This window comes from Carlito syrichta, unplaced genomic scaffold (genome assembly GCF_000164805.1).
Source record: "Carlito syrichta isolate Samal-C Ts95f unplaced genomic scaffold, Tarsius_syrichta-2.0.1 Scaffold301924, whole genome shotgun sequence".
NCBI classification, from domain to species: Eukaryota; Metazoa; Chordata; class Mammalia; order Primates; family Tarsiidae; genus Carlito; species Carlito syrichta.
Window position 1 is genome coordinate 758,227 of NW_007246020.1, and position 10,577 is coordinate 768,803.

The following is a 10,577-nucleotide window of genomic DNA, read 5'->3' on the forward strand; positions in this document are numbered from 1 at the left end:
TGCCTGTAATTCTGGCTACTTGGAAGTCTGAGGCGGAAGGATCGCCGGAGCCCAGCAGGCGAGGCTGTGGTGGCCAGGAGTGACCGAGTGAGACTCCAACTCAAAAACAAAAAACAAAATAGGGATCTCATTCTTTATTTTACTTTATTTTATTTTTGAGTCGGAGTCTCACTCTCTTGCCCAGGCTGGAGTGCAGTGCCACACTCATGGCCACCGCAGCCTCGACCTGCTGGGCTCAGGCAATCCTTCCACCTCATCCTTCCAAGTAGCTGGAATCACAGGTGCACACCACCACACCTGGCTAATTTTTTTGATGTATTGTAGAGACGACATCTCGACAAATTGTCTAGGCTGGACTCAGGCAATCCTCTGGCCTCCACCTCCCAGAGTGCTGCGATTACAGGCGTGAGCCACTCCACCTGGCTTGTAGCCTCTTTCTAGTGTGACTTGAGAATGGGATCGAGAAATGTTGGGGTAGGCCCTGTGCAGAGTCAGGAGTTAGTTCTTAACTCACGTGGGATGGGAGGCTATGGCAAGCGAGTGCGTGAGCTGGGTGAGAGTGAATTATTACTGCTACTTTAATGGCAAAAGCGTCACCTCCGGAGCTTGGAAAGGAGAGAAAGTAGCTAAATTTAGGCAATTCTGTGGATGTTTACCAAAGAAAACAACCGTTTATTCTCCTTTACACCTTGAGTGAAGCATGAATTCCTTTGTTAGTGAAATGAAATGCCCCTTTTCAACCAGAAGATGGGGCTGGATTTGCTTGGAAACAGACTGCAAAGGCTCCCCAGGAACTGGCTTCCTGGACTCGCCCTGCCAGGGGCTCCCGGAAGTAGTACAACTGTGGGTGTGCATCAGAATCACATAGCAGCTTTCTAAAAACAGACTGACTCCCCACCAGCCCCCAGAAACTCTGATTCATTGGTCTGGGGTGTGCTCTAAGTAGGTGGTTCCCACACTCTGCTCTACACTGGAATAATCATCAGGGACCTTTTTGACAGTCTAAGCCCATTGTGAAGAAATCAGACTCCAGGGCGGGAGTAGCCATCGAGGATGTTGGGGTGAGCCTGGGGACTCCAGTGTGTGGCAGGTGGGGAACTGATGCCCTGGGCTATTTCATTCAAGAGCCTTCCAGAGCTCCCGGGGATTCTGATCGCCTCTCCTGGTTTGGGAGACTTTGATCTGCCTCTGCTTGTAGCTGAAGTTGTGGATGGTTGGGGGGCAGTATAGATCGCCAGGGGATTATTAGAAAGATCTGCTGGTGGCCTTCCCTCTCCCTTTGTGAATGGAGGCCTGGTCTCCTGCTTGTCCTTGCTAGGGGCTAGAATTCATAGAAGTGATGGTGAGCAACGCCTCAGCCTGACAGGACATGACAAAGGACAGTTGCACGCAAGTGCCATTCAGGACCTTTTCTCTGTGTCCCCCCAGCTTTGTGACGACCAACTGTGCTCTGCAGTTTTCATCCCGTGGAATCCGACCTGGCCTGACCACTGTCCTAGCCAGAAACCTAGACAAGAACACTGTGGGCTACCTGCAGTGGCGGTGGGGTATCCAGTCGGCCATGAACACGAGCATTGTGCGGGACACAAAGACCAGCCACTTCACAGTGGCCCTGCAGGTGCGCCTGGAGCTGCTGTCAACTGAGGACAGAGTTGCAGGGGACCCCCTCCCGAGCACACAGCATGCCCTTAGGTCTTGCACCCTGACCACCCTTCCGAGTTGAGCACTGAGGGCACCCCACGGGACAGGCTCTGGTTGCACACGCTCGGGAGTGATGTGGGGGGAGTATCACAGAGGGTTGAAATATTGTGGTTCTCGAGCTCAGGGCAGCTCTCTTCAGATTATCGTAAAGCAAAACAGCATTTTACCATTTCCTGGAGGGAGAAGCCCACAGAATCGGGGGAGCCCTGGTTGGCAAATGAAGCCCCAAAGGAGATCTATGCACTCAAGTGCCACTGGGACTGGGTCAAGGCTGTTGAGTGAGAGGCCGCCCCTTGAAGGTGGTGGTGCCTTGGCCCTCACCAACTGCTGCCACCCAGGAACACAGGCTCAGTGTTGTCAGGATTCTTTATTTTTCATGAGAAGCTAGAAAACTGTTTCTAAGTGAGATCTCCCAGTTTTTAAATTCTGGCAACTAGTGTATCTTCACATGTGTTTTGCGGCTGCCAGGTCATGGCCCTGCCTTAGGGGCCTGTACACAGCAGACACCCAGAGCTAGAGGGCAGGGGACACCTGCCTTCCCATGGAGAATGGCCTGCTGGCCCCGCACCCATCTACCCTCTGTCTCCTCAGCTGGGAATCCCTCACTCCTTTGCACTGATCAGCTATCAGCACAAGTTCCAGGATGACGATCAGACCCGCGTGAAAGGATCCCTCAAGTAAGTGCCGGCCTGGCCGCTGTGGATGCCCACTGGCCTGAGCTGGGGTTTTGTACCATGCAGGGGTGATGTGTGACTCCTGCTTGTGTGAATCTCTTGGTGTGAGTGATGTTTTTTGAGGGCCTTCTGTTGTGAGCCTATGTGGACTTACTCCAAGTCCTGACCCTCAAGGAACTTGGAGTCTAAGGGAAGAACTGGGCCCTGGGTGTCCCGACTTCGTCCTGTTATTGACAGAGGGCACCGGTCATGAGTCTGTTGGGAGTGGGGGGATGGGACTTGGGTGCTTCTCAAGTGACAGCTGCCTGTGAGTGAAAAGCCTGAGGGACACAGGCCCTAGCTCTGATCCTTCCCTGCAGGGCGGGCTTCTTTGGGACAGTGGTGGAGTACGGAGCCGAGAGAAAGATCTCCAGGCACAGTGTACTGGGAGCAGTCGTCAGCATTGGCGTCCCACAGGGCGTTTCTCTCAAAGTCAAGTAAGTTGAACTCGGGGCTTTCCAGCCAAGGAATGTCTGGCAGCTTCACCCAGTTGGGTTTCACCTAAGTTAAGGGTGAGACAGTCTGTGCTTTGTACTTTTGTTCTGAAAGATACAGTTGTTTCTCTCTTTGGTGAGCAAATAAATGTCAAGGAGTGTGGCAGTCCAACACTGAGCAAGTGAGCTCTGCGTCTCTGCCTCTCCTGATATCACTGGGCGGTGGCCGGTGCCTCCTTAAGACACTCTAGCTGTCGTGGGCTGTGGTCATCTCCAGCAACACCCACAGCCTTAGCTTCCCTCTCAGCAGAGGGATTCCATCAGTGCATGCCCCCTGCTCCCCATGGCTAGTCATTCCCTTCCCTTCTTAGTTCTTGAGAGAGCTGTGTTGGCTCACGGTCGTTTGTTTCGTTTGCTTCTAAACTGCTCCAGTCGGACTCTTCCCCAGCCCTGTCAGTCACCAGCGGGGTGCCTGTCCACACATGTCCGACCAGAGGGTGATTCTTCTTTTTTTTGAGTTGGAGTCTCACTGTCGCCCAGACTGGAGTGCAGTGGCCTATGCCGGCCACCGCAGCCTCGACCTGCTGGGCTCCGGCGATCCTTCTGCCTCAGCCTTCCAAGTAGCTGGAATGACAGGCATGAGCTACCACGTCCAGCTAATTTTTGATTTATTGTAGAGATGAGGTCTTGCTAAGTTGCCCAGGAGGATCTCAAACCCACGGGCTCAGGCAATCCACTCACCTCAGCCTCCCAAAGCGCGGGATTACAGGCTGAGCCACCGAGCCCAGCTAGAGGGTGATTCTTGACCTTCATCTTGCTTGGTCACTGCAGCATCCACCTCAGTGGCCAGTCCCTCCGGCCCTACAGCCGGCCTGCTCTGGGGTTCCAGGCACCACCCTCTGGCTCTGGTTTCCCTTCCCAGCCAGCTGCTCTTCCCAGACTTCCCATCTGGCTGTCTCCCAAACTTCCAATGAAGACACCACTGCGAGGTACAGGTCTTGTCTAGGCTCATGGCTCCCAGTGCCTTCACGCACTGACTCTCGTGGCGAGAGCACCAGCTTGTACCACTCCAGTCTCCAGCTTATATATGCATCCAGCCTCCTTCTCCAGATCTTTACTTGGATACCTAATAACATCTCATAAGTCACACATCCAAACAGAACTCCATATCCCTCCCCCAGCCCAGATGCACATAGCCTTCAGAACCTGCTCTGTGGACAGGTGTGGTGGCTCAAACCTATAGTCCCAGGTACTAGGGAGGCTGACGCCAGCACTTTGAGAGGCCAAGGCATTAGGATCAATGGAGGCCAGGAGTTCAAGACCAGCCTGGGCAACACAGCGAGACCCCATCTGTATTTTATTTATGTTTTTTGTTTTGTTTTGACTCAGTCTCATTCTGTCACCCAGGCCGGACGGCAGTGGCATGCTCATGGACACTGCAGCCTTGACCTGCTGGGCTCAGGTGATCCCTTCTGCCTCAGCCTTCCAAGTAGCTGGAACCACAGGCATGTGTCTCTATACCCGGTTAAATTTTTTTTTTTTTTTTTTTTTTTTTAGAGAAATGAGGTCTTGCCAAGATGCCCGGGCTGGTCTCGAGCCCCTGGGCTCAGGCAGTTCTCTCACCTCGGCCTCCCAAAGTGTTGGGGTTACAGGCGTGAGCCACCACACCCAGCCATCATCTATATTAAAAAAAAAAAAAAAAGAATAGCCTGAGTAACAAAGCAAAACCTCATCTCTCCAAAAAAAGTAAAAATTAGCTGGGCATGGTGGTTCACACCTGCATTTCCAGCTATTGGGAGGCTAAGGCAGAAGGACCGCCTGAGCCTAGAATGTCCAGGCTGCAGTGACCCTTGGTTGTGCCACTGCACTCCAGCCTGGGTGGCAGAGTGAGACTCCGACTCAAAGGAACACTGTCTCTGCCTGCTGCCTCTCGCCGTCTCAGTGAGGAAGAGTGCCGGCTTTCTCCTTGCCCATCCAGAAGCCTTGCAGTGCCTGTACTGTTCTTCATCCCCGCTCCAAGTCCAACACGTCTCAGAGTCGCCTCACGAAAGTGTTCGCAACCTGACCAGTTCTTAACCTCACTGCTGCCACGGTCTCAGTCTGAGACCACAATGTCCTCTTCACCGATCTCCCTACCCCTGTGAATCTCCTCCTCACACAGGCAGAACAATTCCTTTGAAATGGAAGTCAGCTGAGGTGAGTGAATTGCCTGAGCCCACGGGTTCGAGACCCGCCTGGGCAACTTGGCGAGACCTCATCTCTACAATAAATCAAAATGAGCTGGGTGTGGTAGCGTGCGCCTGTAGTTCCAGCTACTTGGAAGGCTGAGGCGGAAGGATCGCCAGAGCCCAGCAGGTCGAGGCTGCAGTGGCCGGGAGCGGCCACTGCACTCCAGTCTGGGCAACGGAGTGAGACTCCAACTCAAAAAAAAAAAAAGAAAGAAAGAACGAAAGAAATGAGCCGGGCTCGGTGGCTCAGCCTGTAATCCCGTGCCTTTGGGAGGCTGAGGTGAGTGGATTGCCTGAGCCCGCGGGTTCGAGACCCGCCTGGGCAGCGAGACCTCACCTCTACAATAAATCAAAAAATCAGCCGGGCGTGGTAGCGTGTGCCTGTAGTTCCGGCTACTTGGAAGGCTGAGGCGGAAGGATCGCCGGAGCCCAGTGGGCAAGGCTGCGGTGGCCGGGAGCCGCCACTGTACTCCAGGCCACTGCACTCCAGTCTTGGCGACAGAGTGAGACTCCAACTCAAAAAAAAAAAAAGAAAGAAAGAAATGGAAGTCAGCCAGAGTCCTCCAGGGACTTTGGAGCCCACATGGCCCTTAGCGATGTAGCGCCTCCAAAGTGCTGGGATTGCAGGAATGAGCCATCATGCCTGGCCCTCATTCTTTACTTATTCTTATTTTCTTTTGTCTCTAAGCACAGTTAAAATAGTGGTTTTAAAATCCTTATCATGCTGGGCATGGTGACTCACACCTATAATCCCAGAACTTTAGGAGGCTGAGGTGAGAAGATTGCCTGAGCTCACAGGTTCAAGACCAGCCTGGGCAACTTGGTGAGACCGCATCTCTACGATAAATAAAAAAATAAGTCGGGCATGGTGGCATGTGCCTGTAGTTTCAGCTACTTGGAAGGCTGAGGCGGAAGGATTGCCTGAGCCCAGCAGGTTGAGACTACAGTGGCCTTGAGTATGCCACTGCACTCCAGCCTGAGTGACAGAGTGAGACTCCAACTCAAAAAAAAAAAAAAATCCTATCCACTGGTTCTAGCATCTGGGTCATCTGTGGTTGTTCTGGGTTCATTGTTCTTATGTGTGTACATATGTCTGTGTTTATGCATTTATGTATGTATTTGTATAATATCCTGGGTATTATGGATGATAAATTGTAGAGACTTTGTATTCTGTTATATTTCCCCAAAAAGTGTTCATTTTCTTTTTTTTTTTTTTTTTTTTTTTTTTTTTTGAGTTGGAGTCTCACTCTGTCGCCCAGACTGGAGTGCAGTGGCCACTCCCGGCCACCGCAGCCTCCACCTGCTGGGCTCCGGCAGTCCTTCCGCCTCAGCCTTCCAGGTAGCTGGAACTACAGGCATGCGCTACCACGCCCGGTTAGTTTTTGATTTATTGTAGAGACGAGGTCTCGCCAAGTTGCCTAGGCGTGTCTTGAACCCGCGGGCTCAGGCAATCTACTCGCCTCGGCCTCCCAAAGTGCTGGGATTACAGGCTGAGCCACTGAGCCCGGCCCATTTTCATTTTAGAAGGTGGTTAACTTGGCTGAACTCAAACTGCAAACTCAAACTCACCTGTGGTGGCAGCAGGCAAAACCTCAGTACATTTTAGCCTTAGCAAAGCCATTTGATAGACCAGGGGTCAGCTAGAGATTTGTGCCACATTCATACGCAATTGGATGTTCCCCATCTGTCTTTCTTTTGGGGGACCTGCCCCCCGACTCCAGCTGCTGTGATTGTCCCAAACTCTGAGCTCTGGTTCTTCAATCCTGTATGACTGCAGGTTTCTTTTGAAGTGTTATCCAGCCCACATGGCATAGACTGAGCCTTACCCTCAGGCTGAAACCCATGCCATTCCATTCTTAGAGTCCTTAGTCCTCTTGTCGTGTCTCCTAGCTCTTGGTTGCTATTCAGCACCCTAAAGTACCTTAAAGTGGTGGCTCATACCTATAATCTCAGCATTTTGGGAGGCTGAGGCAGGAGGATTTCTTGAACCCAGGAGTTCGAGATCAGCCTGGGCAACATAGCAAGACCTTGTCTTTACAAAAATAAATATTTTTTATTTTAAAAAAGAAAGGTCTGTGGTTTTTCACATGCTCCAGAGTTTACAGGGTGATCCAGCAGGAGCTAACTGTCCATGACTGGAGGCAGAACCTCCCTAACTTGCTAACTTTTGAAGTTACAAACTTCTTTCGAACACATCAGTTAAGATCTGAGATGTGATCCTCTCTCGACACTGGAGGAGTCTCCATCCTGTCCTGTGAGGCCTCTGGCCTGACACAGCCATGCGGGACATTGACTCTAGTGAAGCCTTGCTCTGTTGCTTTGCCTGAGGTCAGCAGGTGGTGAGCCCTTTCTTCGTCACACGACTATTCCAGCAGCCAAGCTTTGGAATGGGGAACCAACAGGAGTGGCTGACAGGACAGGCTGACTTCTGGGTTGCTTTTGACTGTTTTGCATATCTGAGGGTGCTCTTGCTGTGGCTAAAACCCCCTTGCCCTTCCCTGGAAAACCTGGCACGTCTTAGGTGTTTTGTCCTGTTTTCCCAGGTTGAACAGGGCCAGTCAGACTTACTTCTTCCCCATCCATCTGACGGATCAGCTCCTGCCCAGCGCTGTGTTCTATGCCACCGTGGGGCCTCTCGTGGTCTACTTCGCCATGCACCGTCTGATCATCAAACCATACCTCAGGGCTCAAAAAGAGAAGTAAGTTTCAACATATCATGGGTATGTCAGCAAATAGCCCTGTGCCTCGGTTTCCTCATCTTTAAAATGGAGGTAATAATAGAACCTACCCCATGGGGTTTTTAGGAAAACTAAATTTACTGACACATGTGAGGTGCTTGGCCTGGTGACTGGGCCAGGTACTTAGTAAGTGTTAACTGTCATCATCATCTGTGGTAGGACTGCTGTGATCCCTTCACTTGACAGTCATGCTTTCAGAAAAGACTGGAGTTGATTTAGAACATTGTTGAGACTCTAAACCATGACTACAAGAAACATGCTTTCCTTGTTCTGATTCTAACCATTTATTTATTTGTTTATTTCCTCCTTTCCTTTCTTTTTTTTTTTTTTTTTGAGTTGGAGTCTCACTCTGTTGCCCAGACTAGAGTGCAGTGGCCTCTCCCGGCCACCACAGCCTCAACCTGCTGGGCTCCGGCAATCCTTCTGCCTCAGCCTTTCAAGTAGCTGGAATTACAGGCGCGCGCTACCAAGCCCGGCTAATTTTTTTGATTTATTGTAGAGATGAGGTCTTGCCAAGTTGCCCAGGTGGGTCTCGAAACTGCAGGCTCAGGCAATTCACTCACCTTGGCCTCCCAAGGTGCAGGATTACAGGATGAGCCACCGAGTCCGGCCCCTTTCCTTTCTTTTCTTTTCTTTTTTGAGTCAGAGTCTCACTGTGTCGCCCAGGCTGGAGTGCAGTGGCACACTTGCAGGCACTGCAAGCCTTGACCTGCTGGGCTCAGGTGATCCTTCTGCCTCAGCCTTCCAAGTAGCTGGAATTACAGGCACTTGCCACCACGCCCAGCTAATTTTTTAATTTATTGTAGAGATGAGGTCTCGCCAAGTTGCCCAGGCTAGTCTCAAACCCCTGGGTTCAGGCAGTCCTCTCACCTCGGCCTCCCAAAGTGCTGGGATATAGGCATGAGCCACTGTGCCTGACCTAACCATTTATTTTCTTGGCACTGAGCTTAAGAAGAACGGGTTCTGCGTTCTTACTTAAGGGACACGCATTAACTGTAGTCTTGGAAGTCATGGAATTATAATTCATTTTGCAATTTCTTCTAGACAGTCCAGTGGGGCATAGCATTAAATCTAAACTCTAGGTGAGACATCTCAACAGAAAACTAAGAGGGGTTTAGATTTGTTATTTATTTATTTACTTTTTTTTTTTTTTTTTTTGAGTTGGAGTCTCACTCTGTCGCCCAGACTGGAGTGCAGTGGCCGCTTCCGGCCACCGCAGCCTCGACCTGCTGGGCTCCGGCGATCCTTCCACCTCAGCCTTCCGAGTAGTCGGAATTACAGGCACGCGCTACCACGCCTGGCTGGTTTTTTGATTTATTGTAGAGATGAGGTCTCTCTGCCCAGGCGGGTCTCGAACCCGCGGGCTCAGGCAATCCACTCACCTCAGCCTCCCAAAGGCACGGGATTACAGGCTGAGCCACCGAACCCGGCTCTTATTTATTTTAGAGTCAAGGTCTCACTATATTACTGTGGAGTGCAGTAACATGATCAAAGCTCATTGCAGCCTTGACCTTCTAGGCTCAGTCTGTCTTTCCCCCTCTGGCTTCCTAGTAGCTGGGACCACAGGCATGTGTCTTCATGTCTGGCTAATTTTTTTTATTTTAGGGGAGACAAGGTCTCACTATGTTGCCCAGGTCCAGGATGGCCTCAAGCTCCCGGGCTCAAGTGATCCTCCCACCTTGGCCTCCCAGAATGCTAGGATTACAGGCATGAGCTACTGCACCCTGCCTAGATTTGTTACATTATCATCGTCTAATTTAATAAAGCATTGAGCTTGGAGAATCTTAGAGAAAGGAATGAACCTCCTCTTCTGGGCTCCTGAATTAGTTCAGGGTCCTAATTCCCAGGCTTGAGGCTGGGAACAGGGAACAGACGGAATCCCATCTTCTGGCAAGACAGGTGTATGCCGAACCAGGTCCCCGGGGGGTACTTTGCTGCAGGAGAGTATATTTAAAGTAGTATTAGCAGAATATGCTGTTCCTACTGAAAGTATTATGTAATAGCCGCAGACGGTTAGTGGGATTTCTGGGTTCTCATCAGGTGGAGTCCTCTTTCCAGAGAGACTGGATGTTCCAGGGGCTCTGGTGAGGGGGTGGGGCAGAGCCAGCTGGGGATAGAGTGAAAGCTGCAGGCCTGTGACTAACAGACTTGCCTGCGACTGTCTTGGAAATATTTTTTAAACTTCTAGAACTAGAAATCCAAGAAGATCACAGACTGTTTGCTGGGCTCAGGTCCAGCGAGGGGCTGTGTTGGCTTGAAGCTGGCAGCACATGCTAACGTGCAGCCTGTGTTGTTCTCTCGTAAGGGAACTGGAGAAGCAAAGAGAGAGCGCCGCCAGCGACATCCTGCAGAAGCAGCAAGAGGCGGAAGCTGCTGTGAGTGCCCTGGCCTCGCTGCCCTGTGTGTCCTCCAATCTACCTTCGTCTCCGGAGCACTCCCACTGCTGGGGTGCAGGATACAGGACGCGGCGAAAGCGCTTTTCTTTCTACCCATGTCTCTTCAGCGAGATGGGAGCCCACTCCACTCTGCACACGGGCCTCTAGAGCCTGAGGTGTCAGGCTTCTCTCCCCCAACAGCCTCATCCCCACGTTAGTCTTCATATTGCCTTGTGGGACACAGTTCAGGGAGCTTCAGTCCCTGCCTTACAGGCTATGTACAGTTACCCTCAGAAGGCATAGCAAGGTTTGTTTTAAAATGTTGAGTAGGCCGGGCTCGGTGGCTCAGCCTGTAATCCCACACCTTGGGAGGCTGAGGTGAGTGGAT

The 10,577-nt window shown here is 51.4% G+C and overlaps 1 protein-coding gene across 6 annotated transcripts in view; it reads left to right on the top strand.

The window, feature by feature from the left end:
• Positions 1–10,577, top strand: part of DNAJC11 (DnaJ heat shock protein family (Hsp40) member C11) — an 82,166-nt gene that overhangs the window by 66,976 nt on the left and 4,613 nt on the right. For 5 of the 6 annotated variants that reach the window (XR_002481839.1, XM_008055682.2, XM_008055683.2 and 2 more), the window contains 5 exons: positions 1,429–1,618; positions 2,293–2,378; positions 2,735–2,851; positions 7,620–7,775; positions 10,120–10,189. Coding sequence is in view for 5 of the 6 variants with exons in the window: in XM_008055682.2 (XP_008053873.1) it covers positions 1,429–1,618; positions 2,293–2,378; positions 2,735–2,851; positions 7,620–7,775; positions 10,120–10,189 (619 nt within the window). In the remaining variant the exon portion in view is untranslated. The remainder of the gene's footprint in view (positions 1–1,428; positions 1,619–2,292; positions 2,379–2,734; positions 2,852–7,619; positions 7,776–10,119; positions 10,190–10,577) is intronic. The other variant, XM_021711199.1, reaches the window with a different exon arrangement.